This window comes from Equus asinus, chromosome 14 (assembly GCF_041296235.1).
Source record: "Equus asinus isolate D_3611 breed Donkey chromosome 14, EquAss-T2T_v2, whole genome shotgun sequence".
Lineage (NCBI taxonomy): Eukaryota > Metazoa > Chordata > Mammalia > Perissodactyla > Equidae > Equus > Equus asinus.
This window is the reverse complement of record NC_091803.1, coordinates 48,324,958-48,344,964: the sequence shown is the minus strand read 5'-3', so window position 1 is coordinate 48,344,964 and position 20,007 is coordinate 48,324,958. Positions and strand designations below refer to the sequence as shown.

At 50.8% G+C, this 20,007-nt stretch overlaps 1 protein-coding gene across 16 annotated transcripts in view; it reads left to right on the top strand.

The window, feature by feature from the left end:
- MAPK8IP3 (mitogen-activated protein kinase 8 interacting protein 3) overlaps window positions 1-20,007 on the top strand; it is a 53,737-nt gene that overhangs the window by 6,851 nt on the left and 26,879 nt on the right. For 6 of the 16 annotated variants that reach the window (XM_070485244.1, XM_070485242.1, XM_070485238.1 and 3 more), the window contains exons 2-6: window positions 9,885-10,005; window positions 12,465-12,535; window positions 12,794-12,885; window positions 16,921-16,944; window positions 19,730-19,874. In XM_070485244.1, coding sequence (XP_070341345.1) covers window positions 9,885-10,005; window positions 12,465-12,535; window positions 12,794-12,885; window positions 16,921-16,944; window positions 19,730-19,874 — 453 coding nt within the window. The remainder of the gene's footprint in view (window positions 1-9,884; window positions 10,006-12,464; window positions 12,536-12,793; window positions 12,886-16,920; window positions 16,945-19,729; window positions 19,875-20,007) is intronic. The other 10 variants (XM_070485243.1, XM_070485240.1, XM_070485252.1 and 7 more) reach the window with 7 other exon arrangements.

Below are 20,007 nucleotides of genomic sequence, written 5' to 3'. Positions count from 1 at the left end.
TTAGGAAACAACAGAGGTGATGAAATTCTTGAAAGGCTGAGAAGAGGTCTGGTGGGGAATCCTAGCACCTAGAAATCGGCTGATGCTTACATCACACGGTTAAATCTTTGACCCTCCCTGGGCTGCTTTTCTTTTCTCTTTTCTTTCTCTTTCTTTTTTATCTTTTGGTAACAACTTTATTGAGGTCAGCGCACTAAACTGTACATATTTTAAGTGTGCAATTTGGTGAGTTTTGACACGTCTACACCCCAGAAACCATCCCCACAATCAAGATAATGATGGTCTCCCTCGTCCCCAAAGTTGCCTTGTGCACCTCAGGAATCTCTTCCTCCACCTCTCCCTGCTTCCCCCATCCCCAGGTAACCACCAGTCTGCTTCCTGTCACTGTAGATTAATCTGCATGTTCTAGAACTTGATGGAAATGGAATCACGCGGTCTATTTTTTTTGGTCAGGCTTCTTTCTCTCAGCGTAATGATTTTGAGATTCATCCAGGTGGTTGTGTGTGTTGTCCTTTCGTTCGTTCCTTTACTGTGAGCCGTGTCCCGCTGTGTGGGTGTTTATCCGTTCTCCCGTTGATGGAGTAGGAGCTACACTTCCCATAACCTCGCCCCATTTATCAGTTCCATACCCTGAGTTACTCCCGCTGTAACTTGGGACAGGCACGGCTCGGGTGCAGCTTGTTCTGCAGGCAGCTGCGCACACTGAGGATACTGGAAGAAACGCAGTGAAACCGAGAGGTTAGAATCAGATGGTGGCCCAGCAGTGGGACTAGTGTGTCCTAAGAAAGCATCCCAGTGACCAGAGAGGAAAAGTGTCGCTCCAGGGAAAAGTAACATTCACACAGACTCTTAGAGCCCACGTAGTGCTTAATCAGTCACATGTTTCTGAGCAAGAGATGGGCAAGCGAGTTGGCGAATGCCAAGTCGAGTGAGACATGGCCTCGTCCTCGAGGAATGCATCTCCGTTTGGCGGGGTTTGTGAGACAGGGATAAGGAAGTGTAGATTCCTATTATCAACAGGGACAGATTCAGAGCGACTGCTGCCTTTTATTAAAGTTTCCGTGCCCCCTCCCCAGGCCGCACACTTTCCGTGATCTCTGGCTGCTGTTCTGCAGGCAGCTGTGCGCGTTGTGGACACTGGGAGAGCTTCATCCTCTTCCACGCTACTTCATCTTGAACTCCTGTTCCCTAACCTTCCCCACACCAGCCTTCTCACTGTGTCTCCCTCTCTCCAGAAAGTAAATACCCAGATCAGTGGTGGGTCCTGGGAGTGCTTGCTAGTGCGTGTGCGTGTACGTGTGTGTGGCTACAGGCGTCTGAAATTCACAATGTGAGTTTCCAGACAGCAAGACCCTTTGTCCACAGAAGGGCAAGCATCCTTGGGATATCTCCTGTTAAATTAGCAAGAGAGGTAGAAACTGAGTGGATTAGGAATTTTAAGAAGGCAGTGCATTACATGATATTTAAAATAGATATAACGTTAAATGTTTATTATATATTAATATGTAGTAAATAAACATAATATATGTATTACACTCACATATACACTTTTTTTTTCTGTCTTGCCAGTTCTTGAAAATCAGTGTGAATTAAACCAGTGCCATTTGTTGGGATTCATTTCAGGCAGACACTGAACCAAGCGGTGCCTGTAACGTAAATGGGAGGAAACTTTGCTTATTTTCTTGAATCCAGCCTCGTTGTTAGATTCCTGCACGGTGGCCTGATCTCTCCGACATGCATCTGGTACTTGAGTATTAGAATTCTAGGGATGCCTTCCCTCCCTCTCCCTGTGCATCACCCTGCGGGCCCAGGGGGCAGCTCCTGTAACCCAGGACCCCGACACTCGTGTCCTCCTTTGCTCACCTGCCCATACCGCGTCTTAAATCTAAGTGGCGACACAGCTGTGGGAATGCAGAGGAAGCTGTCAAAAAGCATCCGTGGTTAGAGGTCTCGTAAGCTCGGTGCCCCTGCGAGCCCTCGGCACATGCTTGATCGTGCTGGGAAGTCACCGTCAGTGCCAGGGAATCAGCATCAGGAGAAGGGCGGCTCCCCGGGCACAAAAGCCTGTGCCCAGGACCCCAAGTGTTTACCCCTCTGCCTGCCTCTGATAAAAGACCAAAAAAAGAGCATTTTCCTTTGGGAAATTCACCCTCCCCTCTCCCCGCAGGAAGGAATCAAATGATCAGTAATGCAAAAGAACAGGATCTTTGATTCCTGTTGGGTTCACTTCTAACAAACCAGCCAGAGTTGAATTACACCCTACGTGTGACCCTGGCCTAAAGGACATATAAAAGGGAAGGATTTGGTTTAATATGTTAATTTACTTTGCCAGTAAAATCACCCTGGGTTATGAAAGTTACCAAAACGCTAATGATTCCATTATAAAGAGCGTTCACCTGTGACACACTTGCGTTCTGGGAATTGGGAATACTGACCTCTGGTCTTAATTTTGTATTTGACCCGAAAAGCCACTTTGCTTCTCAGCTTTGCTTTTATGTATAAGGTGGGGTGAGTGACCTCGTTCCCTGGAGTACTAAGCAGACCCTCCTCTGAGTCCTGGTTTTGGAAGAGCTCATGCTCTCAGGTTATTTCGATCTGTGTCTTGAAATTCACCAAAAACCAAAATCTGAAAACTAACACAGAGTTCAATTTTAAAACGGAGCACTTTGTTTGTGGGAGGGAGGGGGAAGTATATCTTAAAAACAGATCTAAAAAGGGAGTCGTGTGGCATGTCGGTATTTAGAAGTGAGAATTAGGTCTTTCATAGCCAGACGTTACGGATAAGACACCTGGCGCATTTTCCTGGATTGTGGAATTGCTGGGCGCTGCCCTTCGGGGTGCTCAAAAGATCTGTTGTGAGAGTCGCTTTAAACATCTGGGTCTCATGTGCTGTGTGACTTTCTGAGCAGCCTTGGACAGGTGTGGATGCTGGGTAGCTCCAAGCTGTGGTACTGTCACAGTGTACGTGCCGAGCTTCCCCGGGCCGTCTCACGCCTTCTGGAGGGAGATCTTTGTGACTGAGGTATTCCTGTGTGCAGAGCATGTTTCAGATGGGAGATTTTTATTTTTTGCCATCCAGTGCCATGCAGACCCAAATGCTGATAGTTAAATTTTTCTTTTTCTCAGTTCCATTCATATTTTTTTGTAGTCAGATTCTACTTGGAAATTTTCTACAGAAAGAAAGGAAAGCTGTGTAGACTTAACCTTAGTCTCTTCCCTGCCCTGTCCCCACCACTGAAGATTCTTGATTCCCTTAAATCTAAAGTAAGTGATCTGTAAATAAAAATATTTTCTTCTTTGAAAACATGTGTTGAATTTTTGGTGATGTTAACTAACCCAGTTAATAGAGTTCCCCACTGACCTGTCTCCCCGCTCCCACAGTTACCTTCCCTGTGTCTGAAGAGACCTTTCCTCATTCATTCATTTTACCACCGACTACAAAGCCCCTGCTTTATTCCCGGCCCCATCAGCTACTCTTCTCTTGTCAAGACAATCTCTACTTCATCCCAAATCTAGCCCTGAGCGTTTCCTCGTAAAAAGCAAAGATTAAATATTTGCTTAGTCTTGGCCAGGCTCCGCTCCTTCCCATTCGTTATTTATTCTTTATAATATTTGATGAAGGTTGCATTGATATTCCATTTCAGTTAAATGGCTAGCTTGCATTTTTGTTAACTAAAACTACCTTCGTGACATTGACGTAATTTTTTCGAGAGGAGAAGAAAGGAGGATTTCTTTTAAGCTGTAGAATGCCGCGTTGTGTCAGTAACATTTTCATAAACGTGGAGGCCCTGAGGGTCTCTCCTAGTCAGCTCCCACTGGTGAGATGCTGCCTCTGGAAGACAGACAGGAGCGGCTCCTGCTGCACACGCTGTGGGAGCCAACTGCGCGCTGGGCGGCAGTGGTCCCTCCTCACTCAGGCACCCCCGGCTTCTGAGCGGGAGGGTGAGGGCTGGCCAAGGCCAGGACCCTCTTGAGTCTCTGCTGGTGGGCGCTGGCGGCTTTCTTAGGGCTTTTTGCTCATCTGGGGAGTTGCTCCCACTCCTTGTCAGCTGGGGGTACTTAGAGGACTGAGGGGTGTCAGTCACTAAGGACTGAGCGTTTCCCGTCCGTGACTGTCCCTTTGGCACTAGGATTCCACATGGCCTGGGAACCACACATGTCCCATGTGTGGGGTCTGTCTCCCTGCCACCTAGTGTGCACTTGGGTCTGTGGCCTTGAGAACGTCCGTGTACACAGCCTCCTTAGATTTTTTTCTTTATTGTGATCATAGTAACTTATTGTGAAATTTCAGTTGTACATTAGTATTTGTCATACACCATATAAGTGTGCCCCTTCACCCCTTGTGCCCACCCGCCACTCGCCTTCCCCGTGGTAACCATTAAATTGTTCTCTTTGTCCGTAAGTTTGTGTATATTCCACATATGAGTGAAATCATAGAGTGTTTGTCTTTCTCGGTCTGGCTTATTTCCCTTAATCTAATGCCCTCAAAGTCCATCCACCTGGTTGCGAATGGGACAGTTTGTCTTTTTTCCTGGCTGAGTAGTATTCTGTTGTGTATATATATATATATATATATATATATATACACCACATCTTCCTTATCCAATCATCAGTGGATGGGCACTTGGGTTGCTGGGTTGCTTCCACTTCTTGGTTTTTGTGAATAATGCTGCGATGAACATAGGGGTGCATAAGTCTCTTTGAATTGTTGATTTCAAGTTTTTTGGATAAATACCCCATAGTGGGATAGCTGGGTCATATGGTATTTCTGGTTTTAATTTTTTGAGAAATCTCCATACTGTTTTCCACAGTGGCTGCATCGTTTGCATTCCCACCAACAGTGGATGAGGGTTCCTTTTTCTCCACATCCTCTCCAACATTTGTTATTTTTAGTCTTGGTGATTATAGCTACTCTAACAGGCGTAAGATGATATCTAAGTGTAGTTTTGATTTGCATTTCCCTGATGATTAGTGATGTTGAGCATCTTTTCATGTACCTATTAGCCATCTGTATATCTTCTTTGGAAAAATGTCTGTTCATATCCTCTGCCCACTTTTTGATTGCGTTGTTTATTTTTTTGTAGTTCATTTGTGTGAGTTCTTTATATATTATGGAGATTAACCCCTTATTGGATATATGATTTCCAAATATTTTCTTCCATTTGGTGGGTTGTTTTTTCATTTTGATCTTGGTTTCTTTTGCCTTCTAGAAGCTCTTTAGTCTGATGAAGTTCCACTTGTTTATTTTTTCTTTTGTTTCCCTTGTCTGAGTAGACATGGTATTCAAAAAGATCCTTTTAAGTCTGATATCAAAGAGTGCACTGCCTATATTTTCTTCCAGAAGTCTTATGGTTTCAGGTCTTACCTTCAAGTCTGTGGTCCATTTTGAGTCTGTTTTTGTATATGGGGGCAGATAATGGTCTGCTTTCATTCCTTTGCATGTGGCTGTCCAGTTTTCCCAGCACCATTTGTTGAAGAGGCTTTCCTTTCTCCATTGTATGTTCTTGGCTCCTTTGTCAAAGATTAGCTGTCCGTAGATGTGGGGTTTTTATTTCTGGGTTTTCAATTCTGTTCCATTGATCTGTGTGTCTGTTCTTGTTCCAGTACCATGCTGTTTTGATTACTGTAGCTTTGTAATATGTTTTGAAGTCAGCAATTGCGATGCCACCAGCTTTGTTCTTGTTTCTCACAATTGCTTTGGCTATTCGGGGTCTTTTGTTGCCTCATATGAATTTTAAGATTCTTTGTTCTATTTCTGTGAAGAATGTCATTGGGATTCTGATTGGGATTGCATTGAATCTGTAGATTGCTTTAGGCAGTATGGACATTTTAACTATGTTTATTCTTCCAATCCATGTGCATGGAATATCTTTCCATTTCTTTATGTCATTATCGATTTCTTTCAATAATGTCTTAGTTTTTCCTTATATAGGTCTTTCACCTCCTTGGTTAAATTTATTCCTAGATATTTTATTCTTTTTGTTGCAGTTGTAAATGGGATTGTATTCTTGAGTTCTTGTTCTCTTTGTTCGCTTTTAAAGTATAGAAATGCTACTGATTTTTGTAAGTTGACTTTGTACTGTGCAACTTTGCTGTAGTTGTTGATTATTTCTAATAGTTTTCTGATGGATTCTTTAGGGTTTTCTATATATAAAATCATGTCATCTTCAAACAGTGAGAGTTTCGCTTCTTCAGTGCCTATTTGGATTCCTTTTATTTCATTTTCTTGCCTAATTGCTCTGGCCAAAACCTCCAGTACTATGTTGAATAGGAATGGTGAGAGTGGGCACCCTTGTCTTGTTCCTGTTCTCAGAGGGATGGCTTTCAATTTTTCCCCATTGAGTATGATGTTGGCTGTGGGTTTGTCATATACGGCCTTTATCATGTTGAGGTACTTTCCTTCTATCCCCATTTTATTGAGAGTTTTTATCATGAATGGATGTTGGATCTTGTCAAATGCTTTCTCTGTGTCTGTTGAGGTTATCATGTGGTTTTTGTTCCTCACTTTGTTAATGTGGTGTATCACATTGATTGATTTGCGGATGTTGAACCATCCTTGTGTCCCTGGTAGGAATCCCACTTGATCATGGTGTATGATTTTTTTTAATACATTGTTGTATTCGGTTTGCCAATACTTTGTTGAGGATTTTTGCATCTATGTTCATCAATGATATGGGCCTGTAATTTTCCTTCTTTGTGTTGTCCTTGTCTGGCTTTGATATTCCTTAGGTATTTTTGCTCTCTTGGTTAATGTCTCCATATTTCCTGATGCTCAGTGGCTGTACAATCTCATAATATCAGAGGGTTTCTGCATGTGACCTGGTTTGGGGCCAACTTCGTCAGGAATCTGTAAGCATATGGGTTGTTTTAAGGCACTGTCACCTGCATTGGATTTTAATGATCATGTATCAGCATAGATTTAGGAAGGTCTGTCTCGACCTTCTAAAGAATCTGGGAGTGGGTTTTCTCACATTGTCTTTAGTTTGGAAATCTTTTTAGTTGATTCCCAAATATCAAATGCAGATAATATGATGAAATATAGATGGGGAAAACTCCAGTGAAATGACACCAGCACCAAAAAAACCTTTTCTTTGCGAAAACCTCAGTGGTACAGCTCAGAGGTAGGACAGTGATTGGTTTAAAGAAAGGGAGACTTTTCTGCTTTCCAGCCCCAGCTGCCCACTCACTGGCTCAAGATGAGTTTTCTCTTCACCCCAAGTCCAACCCTGAGCATTTTCTCAGCAAAAACAGGGACCTCTTCCCGAGGACCAGAGAACTGGTGCTTTCTGAAGGTGAAATGCTTAGTCAAAGAATAAGTATATAAGTGACTCACGATGAGTCTCAAGTTAATCTGGAAGGATGAACAAGCGAGAAAAACCAAGATGTTGAAAAGGAAGATTTAAGAAGGTGAATGCATATCACCTGTTAAAGGTACTGTAACACTCCGAGTTTAAAAAAACCTTTGGTACTGGCTCAGAAATAGACTGAAATATATACTAGAGTTTAGCATATGATAAAGGTGGCATTTAAAAACAATGAGGAAAAGACAAATTATTAAGTAAATGGTATAGAAGAAAGTAACCTTGTATACTATACACACACACACTACATCCTGGGAAAAGTACTTACAGCATGCAAGACAGGCAAATTCTTGAATAGGTATAAAAAAGTCCTTACAAATCATTAAGAAAAATAGGAGCATAGTATTAGAAAGTTGGACAAAGGACATAATGAAAGAAGTGGTATGTATGACCAATAAATTTATGAAAAAATGTTCACTCTCACTAGTAATCAAGGAACTGAAAATTAAGGATGTTGTGCTGTTGCCTCCCCCCAGCCCCCACCCCCTACAGACTGGCAGCGCTATAGTTAAGCTGCATGCAGAGACGGTGGGAGCCCTGGGGGAGGGACCTTCCCACCTCGTTGCGGGAGTGTGAATGGGGATACCCATCTGAACAGTCAGCAGCAGTGTGGACCACAGCTTTAGACAGCAGGGAGCCTTCGGGCAGGTACACAAGTAGGAACGATGGAACTAACATGGGAAGCAACTGAGCAGTCCAGCGGTAGGCGATGGAGTGATCACACTGCTCTGCACGCACATGCTCGCCGCGGAGCACACACCTGCTGGAAATGGATGTGGGAGAATACGTTTCTTGATGTAGAAGGATGTTCCAACGTAAATGCTGAATAAATCAGGTCACGAGATACTGTGTACAAGAGAGCGCGCGTCTGCCCTACACACGCACGCACACTCAGGCACAAATCTGGAAGAAGGTCACACAATTTCAACTGTCTCTTCTCTGGATAGTAAGATTATGATTTTGTAACTTAACACTCTCGTCTGATTTTTCTACCAATCATAGGTTGTTTATCTAGTTCTTTTAATTTTTTTAAGTAATAGGAATTAAAATTACCCAATTTTTAAAATACCCTTATCGGTCAATTAATAGCATGTTTATTCTGCACATGCTGGTTATTTCCAGTCATTCAGAACCACTTTTTTTTGGTACAGTTGCACCACTCATGTGCATTTTCCTGGCTTTTACTTTTTCTTCATTTCACTTAAGTTGCATGTGATGTCGTTGATCCAGACTTTCTGGTGCCGCTCTGCCCTGCCTGCCTGCCAGTCCCGTGGATGCTGCCCTGTCCCTCCCCCAGCCCGGGCTTCCACCCTCCCAGCCCCTGCACAGAATGACTCATCCTTCGGGCAGGATCCCAGTGGTCTGCAGCACAAAGACCTTTGAGAAGCTGTTGTAGGAAGAAGCGTCTCTGGGCTCCGTGTTGGGGTGGGGACGGGTGCCCTTGTTATGGGAAATAAACCCTGGCCACCACAAGTTTATTGACTCTGCCAGACCCCCAAAACCTGAACTCAACCATCAGTTTTGTATTCCCATCGTCTGAGAAACTCTGTGTCTTAACAACCCGGCTGGTATTTATGCTTCCTACAAATGAAATTTCTGAATAATATTCTGGTTTCCTACTCAGTAAAATTGAGGTGTTAACCCCTCTCCCTCAGGGCTGCTGTAGGAATTACAGCTAGTGGTGGCTGTGCTGACAGCTAGCCTGGGGCCCTGCCAGGGGGGGTGGGGGGGCCTGGGGGGGGGGGCGGTGCTGCGCAGCCAGTACCTGTTCCCCCCCCCACCAGAGGCCTAGCTTCACAGCACAGCTTTCAGTGATCCCCCCCTAAGACCTTTCAGGAGTTTCTTCTATTTTGCAAAGTGTTTTCTTTTCACTTGATTTGATAACACTTTTGCTCAGAAACTTCCTATGTAAGGTGAAGATTCCAACTCTCGACCAACCCCCCCGGCCTTTTTTTCAAGGAGAGGAGGTTGTTGCAGTAATGATGGCATCCTGCACTGAGTAGTGGTTGAAATACAGATTAAGAGAAAAATGGACTTGACCTCTTTTAGATGTTTAGTATTGTGAGGAGTAATATTACACTATTGCCAAAGGACCAGCCACGTAATTTGTGGGGCCTGGGGCAAAAATGGAAACGCAGGGCCCCTTGTTCAAAAATTATTAAGAATTTCAAGATGGCAACAGCAGAACATTAAACCAAGTGTGGGGCCCTCCTAAACTCAGGGCCCTGCTGACTTCCCAGATAGCTGGTCAGGAGGTTGTCAGTTACTCACTCTTGGGGAGCCCCTCCTGCCCTCCTCTTACGGGTGCTCTGGGTCAAGTTTCCCCGAAGAGGGTGGCAGGCACTGGGATGTGAAGGGAAGCTGACTCTGGGACGGGAAGACCGCAGCCTGGTCCCGAGCCTGTGGCCTTAGAGAATCTTTCGCCTCTTGGTCCTTGAAGCCCGTGACCCTTCTGTGCAGGGCTGCTGTCATCTGGCCATCCCACATTCATGGTGCCTGCTCTTTTCCTTCCTTCCTGTATAGAAATTCATCGAGTTTGAAGATGCCTTGGAGCAAGAGAAGAAAGAGCTACAAATCCAGGTGGAACATTATGAGTTTCAGACACGCCAGCTGGAGCTGAAGGCCAAAAACTATGCAGATCAGAGTGAGTAGCTAGTGAAGGATGAAACTGCCTTTGAGTGCGTTCGTCCTTCTCAGGCTGACCCCGGCCCGGAAGGGTGTTGACAGCCTCTGATAAAAAGAGTGAGAAAACCCAATGATGGCCTTATTTAATGTGCACTGTGAGGCCCTCAGCCATTTGTTTTCTCTCTTTACTGCTGTGTATTTCTGTAATAGGCCTCAAATCCTCTGTGGACATAAGTAAAATAAGTGAGTAAAGCCCCTTTGATGACAGAGCGTTTTGGCTTCATACAGCAGTCTGACCCCACATTCACAAATCTGTGATCCTCATGTGGACCTTTAGAACAAAGCTCCCCGTTGCCATGTAGGGCTCTCGTCTGTACACCGCTGAAGAGAGATTGCTCTTTCATCATCTGAAAGGTGCGCCCACTGATGGAGCCTCCCAAGTGACAGTTCCTAAGAGGGGTGCATGGCTGATCCGAGGTACCAACGGGAACACTCTGTTCCTTGCAGGAAAGGCAAAGAAAAGAGTTTTGATTGTTATTATTATTATTATAAGAACTATTATTTAGTTTTCAGAAGTCTTTGCTTAAACTGTACTGTCAAAGTTATAATGACCTGTGTAATTTCAGTTTTCTGTAATTAGAGGTTTTAATGATTGAGACCTAGTTTGCTGCTTCACCTAGTTACCTTGGAGTTAAGATCAAATCATGAAAAAACACGGTTTAATGTGTTGGGCCTAGCCCTATTGCCAACCATGCCTTCAAGGCCATTTTGCTAAGGCCAGTACCCGACGGGGTGTCGGCGAGTCACTGGCCTCCCGTGGGCAGCGGCTCACACACACACTTGCACATAAACGTACAAACTGCCAGTGTTTGCAGAACAGAAGCAAACCAAAGGCCTGTTTGAGGCCCTTGGATAAACCCTTCCTGTAATTACACGGAATTCGTAATATTGCCTTTGCTTAGCATGTTTTTGATCTGTGAAACCTGTTCAGCTCTTCTCAGAAGGAAAAAAATGTAGACTCCGAATTGCAGGGTGAAGGTATTCGTTTGATGGGCACCAGGAGTGGGGGCCAGAGGAGAGAGGGGAACATGCCTCCGGGGTCCTGCAGCCAGGCAGTGGCCTGCACCCCGCCCAGCAGGGAGGCCAGGAGAGGTCCTGAGGCTGTGACCCCACAGTGCTCTCCAGGGGCTCATACACAGACAGGCAGCCCCTCCCAAGGCTGGAGCAGAGGTGGGGGGTCAGAGGCGCCCAGGGTAGAGTCTTCCTCTGGCAGCCACTTTGGTGTGTGTTGTGTGCCGGTGTCTGTGAGCCCTTCAAGCTCCTGAAGGGAAGGCTAGGCCTTTGCTCTGCTTTGTACAGACACCCTTGCTGCTGCTCAGAGTGTGGCCCCCAGACCAGCAGGGCAGCATGACAGGGAGTGTCGGAAATGCAGACTGTCAGGCTTCACCCGTCAGGTGGGGAACGACCTCGACACAGTGTTGGCTCCAAGGACACTGCCGAGCAAGCTACACTGGCAGTCATGGAACAGGAGAGCGGATGGACTGAAATGACGTGTTGAATAGTGTCGTTTGTTAAATCCGTTTAACACAGGTGCCGGGGGGAGGGAGGCTCACACACTGAGGACAGGAGGTTTAAGGCCACACTGTGTGCATCCCTGGTCCCACAGCTGCCACGTGTCCTGACTCTTGCTCTGCACAGGGGCCAACAAGGACAGAGCTGACATTTGAACAAAGGGACGCAGACCGAAGGTGTCCGAGCCAGTGGCACGCTTGCTCCATTGGCAGGACGTGGGGCCAGGTCACCTGGCCACCACCGTAGCTCTCTAGTTACCCACTGAGTGGTCGTGGGGCTCACTGCATTTCTTGGACTGAGCACTTGTGGGGCGAGAGGAGACTATCCTGGGTGTCACCAGGGGCTGACAATTTAAGGGTGACAACCCTGCCAGCCATAGGTGGCATGCTCATGACTTGGTCTTTCCAGCCCTTGGTGCATGGAAGGGACATGTATGTTCCACCCTTGGTGCATGGAAGGGACATCTGTTCCGTCACGTGTTTCAGATGTTCGTTCACTCTTTCACATGTCTTAGAGGTGACTCACTTATGACTTCTGCCTCTTTCTACAAGCCACTTGCTTGTTCCACATTTACACTTGACACATCCTGTGAGTTTTGCTACATCCCAGAAGCTCCTAGCTGACTTAGTGTGCGTAGTAATGCTCCTGTGGGTTTCCGCCATCCTGTTTCTCTCTGTAGCAGAATTGAAATCCTCAGATAGGGCAGCACACACACAACGTGCCCCAGGCGAGTCGGAATCTGCATGCTCGCGTCCCCAGGGGATTCTCTCCTAGTGGTAACATCTTGAGCTTGAGGTACAGCTTGTCCTGGAACCCCCTGCCCGCGGGCAGCTGGGCCCAGAGGAGAGGTGAGGAGCGATGGAGGAGCAGGTGGTGTGGCTGACAAACAGCGGTTGTGTTTTCCAGTCTCCCGGTTGGAGGAGCGGGAGTCGGAGATGAAGAAGGAGTACAACGCTCTGCACCAGCGCCACACGGAGGTAGGCGCCCGGCTCGCCTCAGCCTCCAGCCCAGACTCGTGTGGGTGCCTGCCGACCTGGGGTGGCCTTTGGGCTGCTTCTTTTTATGGCGATCTGCTGCCCAGCCTGAAAGCCATGTGCTGCTCAGACTCCACCCCACCGAACTGTGGCTTTATTTCTGTCAGAGCAGTGGGTCTGGAAAACGCGGCAGGTTAGAAAGGGCAGGGGCGAGGCCTCCATCAGCAGGAATTACTCACGCGGAGGTTTCCTTCTTCGCAGATGATACAGACCTACGTGGAGCATATCGAGAGGTCCAAGATGCAGCAAGTTGGGGGAAACAGCCAGACGGAGAGCAGCCTGCCAGGGAGGAGGTAGGGCGGGAGTCCGAGCCTGCAGAGTGTGGCGGCCCCTCCTCCCAGGGGCTCTGGGTCAGGGGGACGGGGGAGCGCTCTGGAGAACTGCGTCCTCCTGGGACTCAGGAGGAGAGATGTTGGGTCCGAGTGTGTGGTGTGAGCAGGAAGGTGTGCTGAGATTGCCCCTGGTGCCAGAGTGGGCTGGTGGGGGCGTGGGTGGGCCTTCTGCTGGCCCGTGTGCAGGGGAAGTTGCGCACAGTCGGGCCTGGTGTTCGCAGATGTTGGTAAATTCACCTCCTCGCTGAAATTTATCTGTAGGGTCGGCACTCGCAGTGCTTCTGCAGGCATTTGCAGACGCGTGCAGGGGGGCGACAAATTGAGTCACCCCACACGCATGGTGCCAGCTGAGGTCGAACAAGGCGACACTCTGCCCCCGCGTCTCAGCCTCGTGCAGAGATGCCCAGAGGATGGAGATGGAAGGGGCGGCGCAATGTTGTGCCAGATGCTTTCATTCTGGGGCCGTTCAGTGGGATTTGAGGGGAAGCTCTGGCTCCTGTTGGTGGGGCGGCCTCAGGCAGGCCAACAAATACTTCCGCACCTCATTTCTCTTCCGTAACATACAGCAGATAGAACCTCCTAGGATGAGTTAGGAATTATGCTTCTCATCTGTGAGAGATCTGTATCTGTGTGTGTGTGTGTGTGTGCGCGCGCGTGGGTGCGTGTGCCTATTTCACCTGGAAGAGTGGTTCAGCAGTCACTAATCCAGTGTCCTCGGGGACGGTGTAGAACATTAGTACCACGAATCCTGGGAACAACTGCATGTGGGTGGGGAAGAGGCCCAGGACAACTTGGTGACTGCCAGATGGAGCCACATTCCCGCTGCAGGGCAGGGCGACGCCGGCAGATGCATTCCTGCAGGCGAATGCCTAAAGCCCCTAGTTGTGTCACATAAAGGCCTTGTCGGCTGCAAAGTTTCGTTTGTGCCTCTTCGGTGGGTATGTCTGCAAACCAGGAGATTCAGGCCCTTCCACTCGGGCATCGTCAGTTGCTCTCTGGGCCACTGCGGGTAAAGCCGTCGTGGTCCTGTACTTGAGTCTTCCGATGTGAAAGCCAAAATGCTTGGTATGTCTGTGAAGGCCCAGCAGGACCTTGGAAGGTGGTCATCAAGGAGCGACTGGCATGTTTCTAGACAGTCTCGCTGCTTTCAGCAGGAGTGGGGTCCATACCCATGTGGGTGCCCCCTTACTGGGAGTGTTTGTGTCCCACGGGAGGGGCTTGCAGGCTGTTCCCCAGCTGACCCCTACAGTCTTGGAGAATTAAGTGAGGAAATATGTATCAGAGAGTTTGTTAAACTATAAAACCTTTTGCAGGGGCCAGCCCTGTGGCCGAGTGGTTAGAGTTAGATGTGCTCCGCTTTGGCAGCCTAGGTTCGTGGGTTCAGATCCCAGGTGCAGACCTGCTCCACTCATCAGCCACACTGTGGTGGTGTCCCACACATAAAATAGAGGAAGACTGGTGCAGATGTTAGCTCAGGGCTAATCTTCTCAAGCAAAAAAAAGAGGAAGGTTGGCAACAGATGTTAACTCAGGGCCAATCTTCCTCACCAAAAAAATATAAATAAATAAAGAACAAAACCTTTTGTAGATATTGTTTCTGAGTCAGGTATATCTGAAGGTGGGAAATACCAACCTCCAAGCTCCAGCTCATGGTGCAGGAGATTTTCTCCTGAGCGCTGTGAAACCCTCACTCCTGGCTCTCAGAAGATGTCGAGGGATTTCCAAGTGACTGCATTTGAATGCTAACCTGGAAGAGGGGGTCCTTGTGTTGCTTTAGGGGGAAGTTGGCAGGGCAGTGTGAGCTGCGGTGCAGAGGCTGGGCAGTTGGGTGAGCACGGGGCCCTTGGCCAGTCCCTGAGAGCTGTGGCCTTCTGTGCTCAGGCTCTTTCCCTGCCAGCTCCTTTCACAGGAGCATCCTGAAGGTCACACAGGACAGAGCCGAGGGAAAGGGCCCCAGTTTTCCTGGCCAGAGAGGTGACCTCTGAACTCCAGACTTGGAGGCCATGAGCGTCTGGGGTCCTAAGTCACAGTGGTCACTGCACTGGACCCCAGGAACACTACAGAAATGGGCGTCCTCAGAACCTCAGGACGATGTGGGCTCAGCCAGAAGCAGAAGCTGCCCAGGTGCCAGAGCCAGGCCCTGAGGGCTCCGGCCGTCACTGTGGGCCGGCTCGGGCCTCCGGTTCCTCCGCGGTGTAGAAGAGGCATGAGTGCAGGGCGAGGGTGCTGTTCGGGGCCGTCTGCACGTGCAGCAGAGGCAGGCCGGTCCGGGAACCTGCTGCTGAGATGGCTCTTGCGGCTCCCGGGGCCCTGAGCAGAGTCCCTCCAGGCCCCACTGGTGCTCGGAGGGCAGGTGGGCCTGTGGGGAGGTGGCTTCCCTGGTCCATGGCAGGCCCCGCCCTTCTCCTGCTCAGGACTGCTGGACGCACTGGGGCTGGTTCACAGGGTCCCTCTGAGGCCCCGCGGCAGCTCTTGAAGGCTCTGCATTGGAGCTCTCCTCCTCCCTCAGGGAACCCGGACAGGCTGGTCGTAAGCAGCCCTGCGGCCTGGTCCCTCAGGGATGAGTCTGTGGGTCTCTTCTGTCCATGCCAGTAAGTGCAGATCCTGCTGCCTGGCCACGGCCATTTGTTGCCTCTGGGCAGGATGGGGCCTGTGGTGCCTGTAGGGGTGGTGCTCCAGCAGAGGCCTTCTCCACACCAAGCCAAAGCCCACAGGAGCCCCCTCATTTGTAAAATGGACCCCCTGGCTGTTTAGGTGAGGGAGGGGCTCAGGTCTAGATTTCCAAGCCTGGTCTCACAGACCTGATCCTGTCGGGAGTCCCTGTGGCCGAGGTGCGCACGGCCATCGTGTCCAGGCCCTCAGCGCTCTCTGCTGACAGAGCTTCCCGAGCCAGTCTCCACTCTCGTAGGAGAGATGCCTGCCCGCAGGGAGAAGGTGCCTGGGGCTGTCAGCTGCCTCCTTCCTGTGGTCCCTTGGCCGTGAAGAGGAGGGTGCTCCTGTGGGTCGATGCCCGCGGCAGGACTTCTTGGGAAGCAGGTCACACGGAGCAGAGGGCAGTGCTGCATGTCCGGGCTGCCCCCATCGCCCTGCTGGCTGGGCTCCTGCTTTCCCCTCAGTCACTCCGCCGGGGCCCAGACACGCACTGGAAGCTGACATTTCGAGGGCCCACCATGCGTGTCTGGCTCTCCCTGCACCTGTTTCCAGGTGAACAGACGTGGACAGCAGCTGCTACCTCACGTTTCTAGAAGTAACACTGGTGGACACAAAGAAGGCATAAGCCTTCTCACTGTGCTGGCCGTTGGCCTTTGTAGGGCTCAGAGGCTTGGACCTTTGTGGCCTGTGCTACTCCTGTGTCGATGGGTTAGGGAGAAGGCCCCGCCCTGCCATCGTGACCCCCTCTTCTCTGGGGTGTACCCTGTTCTTCCACAGTTCTGCATCCTTTGGGGATAAATACGTATGCCTGCCCCACCTTCTTAGTTCACACTTTCCGGCTCCCTCCATGGGGGCCTCATCCTTAGCGCTGGGGGGCTGCTGCTCGATGCTGAGCCGAGACAGGTGTTTTCCTTCACTCCTGGCTTGGTTTTCTGAGTATGTGTCTTTCGAGTAAAACTCAGTGTGAGCTCGAAACACCTGGTCAGTGTGCTTGGGCCCATGAACGTGAGCATGTGTGTGACCATGTGCTCTGTCACTGCATGCCTGCGTGCCCCTGTGTGCTGGGAGTCATCTGGGAGAGGATGCTGGCCTGCTGCACAGGCCCTGTTTGAGGGGCCTCTCATCCAAGCTGAGAGGGTCATGTGTGTGTGTCGTGTGTCTGTCGCATATAGGTGTCTGCATGTTTCATCATCTGACTGTTCTCTGTCGTCGCACACTCACTGCCCGTGTGAGCACATGTGCGGCCTGAGCCCCCCGACCTTCGCTCTCTAATGCTGTGTTCTTGTCTTGCCCTCTGTGCCGTCACTGCTGTGTGCTGGCCCTTGTGTCTGTCGCTGCCCTGCAGTCCTCGCCAGTCGTGGAGGAAAAGGTAAAGCCTGCGGCACTGGGGCGCTGTCATGCTGGGCGCCCGGGGGTCCCCACAGGTTTGGGAGAGTTAGGGTGGCTGGCGGTTCCTCAGTCCACTCCACATGTGTCCTGCAGCAATGTTACAGATCACCGGCTCTTGATGTGGCATTTACGGCCCCAACATTGAGGAGGCAGCAGGCTGGTCCAAGGTCCCTGAGACAGCCACAAAGGAGGTGGCAGTGCAGGGATCCCCAATCAGCAAACATCCACCGATCCACAGAGCAGACCTCGTGTCCAAAGTCCTGGGTTGGTGCTGCCATGGTAGGCAGGGGGTGGAGTGTCACACAGACCTGGACTCACAGCCTGGCTCGGTCACTTAGAGCCTTGGGCCCAGAGCCAGCAGCATGACCATGACCCCCACGGGTGGGATGACCTCTGTGGGCAGTGTGACCCCCTTGGGCTGCAGCTCTGAAGTGGACAAGCTTTGGCATCTTCCGAGGGATCTAGGGGGATGTAAAAAGAGGACGTGATGGCTGAGTTTTGCACAGGGCTATGGACCATCAGTCAGAATGCCTAGAGAATACTCACAAGGCTTGGAGAGCAGGCCCACTCACAACTCTGTGGGGGCCAGCAAAGAGAAGATGAGATTCAATTCCTGCTGAAGATTTCTGTTGTGGGGGAGCAGCCTGGCTGTCTCCAAGCGCGGCGTATGTCTGAGCACAGAGCTGTGGAAGCGGGTGATGGCTAAGTGTCCCCTCCCTGTCCTTTGAGGCAGGAGTTCCCACTCTGCCCCTGCCGTCACCCTTTAGTATCCGGTGACAGCCTGGATCGCACTTGTCTGGCGCCGAGGACCCATTGTATGCATTTCACCCGAGGTCAGAGCCAGGCCCCAGGAGAGGGATTCCCCACACCAGCATTGGGAGCCCCCAAGGGAGCAGACGGGAGTCCAGGCCCGTCTGCACCACAGCTCTGGAGGCCTGGCCCCCCCCCAGGGATGCAGGGATGTGCTGACCGTGTGGTGGCGGCCGCCTTTCCAGATGCCTAGGGACCTGTGGGCCGTTGTCAGAGAAGAGCCCAGGCAAGGGCTGAGCCACGGCCGCTGAGGTTCTGGCAGACCTTTCCAAGTCCATGTCTTCCTTAGGATCTGAATTTCTTCAACTCTTAAGTGACAGGCTGAGGCATATCTGAGGACCTGTCCTCTGTCACTGGTGATCAGGGCTGTGGGAGGCACTTGAGCTCGTCCACAGGAAATCGCCTTCCTGAGGGGCCTGGCCCCCAGTGGGCCCCTCTGTCCAGCTCCCACAGGTGTGGGTAGACCTGGCCCCTTGGGAGCACGCTGCTGCTCTGGTCAGGTGCCTGCCACAGATTAGCTCTGAGACAGCACAGACTGTCCCAGCAGGTCCAGGGGACCTGCTCTGCGGGAGGCAGAGTCTGCTGAGCAGGACAGATGAGCTGGCCCTGGAGGGGACGAGGCAGGACTCTGACTCACAGACTGTTTTCCTCCTGCTTCATCCCAGCCCCCGCCAGCCCCAGAGCTGCGTGGGGGCCCCAGCCAGAGAGTCCCCTCCCCAGAGTCGCGCTTTACGAAGCCGCCTCCCTGGCTGTAGTGGGCTCTGTCAACAGCAGCCACTCTGCTCTCCCTCTGCATCACCTGCATCCTCCCAGCATCCTGAGGAGCTCACCGTCTTCTCTCTCCAGAACAGTCGGCCTCTAGATCTGGCTCTTTGGGACCTCTGAGGAGGCCCCCCACCACCCTCTCCTGCTGCAGTCTCTCAGGGTCAGGCTCTGAGTGCGAGAGGCTGTGGTGTGAGGGACTCAAATTCTTGGCCTAAACAGCTCTGAGCAGCGTGGGCTCCGGTGTGTGACTGTGTGTGATGTGTCTGTCCCAGGGCAGAGCCGGGAGCTGGCCCGGCTGCCTGCAGCCTGGCGCCCCATGTGAAGCATCCAATGGAGGAGGGTCCCTGCCCTCTCCATCGCTAATGGCCATCTCCTCAGGGACTGAGCCCACGCAGGCGCCTTTCAGCTTTGCCCGTACAACTCCAGGCTACCGGCTATTCCCAGTTTCCTAGCACAGCTTTCAGGGATCCCTGTCTGTGCTCCTGTGCCCCGTGACAGCCGGGAAGAACTGCAGGGAGCAAGAAGGTGACTGGGGACTGGGGCACAGTGCCCCAGCAGAAGGGCGGTGCTCTTTGCTCCGTACCCACCTGTTCAAACATCTGACAGCGAGAAAATCTCATGGAAAACACTGAATGAGAGGGAAAGGGCCAGGAACAAACAAAGGGCAAAGGGTCCATTCCTCCGCCTGGCTGCGGGCAGAAGCAGGGTGACGGCTACGAGGGAGCAGGTCTGGGCTCAACATAAGGAAGACCATTGTCCTAAAAGTCGCCGCTCAGAGGAGCCGGTCACTGCTGACCAGGTGCCAGAGGGCCGTGGCACTCTGCTGCGGGATTCCTTGGCACACGTAGCGGGTGTCGGTTTAAATCAAAATAACTAATAACGATAAATCACACGTAATAGAAGGGGAGTGTTACATGGGGTCACAGTTCAGCAGAGATCCCCCGAGTGTGTGAACACGTCTGATTGAGGTGCGGCTGTAAATGGAGGGCACAGGAGGTCCCTGTGCGCGAGGGGCTGCCCAGAAGCGCACGCCCTCCCTGCAGCTGACCTCTCACCCCTCGAGCTGGACCAGCAACATCATTTAGAACAGCTCCGTCTGCAGAAGCGGCCTCTGTGTGTTCAGAAAGAGTCTTCAGTTTGCGTTTGGGGAGCTGCTGTCTAACCATGGCTCCTCTCCTCTCTCATTTCAGCAGGAAGGAGCGCCCCACCTCTCTGAACGTCTTCCCCCTGGCCGACAGCACGGTACGTGCACAGATGGGGGGCAAGCTCGTGCCTGCGGGGGACCACTGGCACCTGAGTGACCTCGGCCAGCTGCAGTTCAGCTCCAGCTACCAGGTTTTGTCGCCGTGCTGTGGAGTGAGGGTCTCTTTCCCATCGCCCCATGTTCATTCAGGAAGCCCTTTCTCTGCATACAACCCTTTGCAGCTTCCCTGGGGTTAGTCGGACCTCTCCCCAAGGTGTGGCAGCA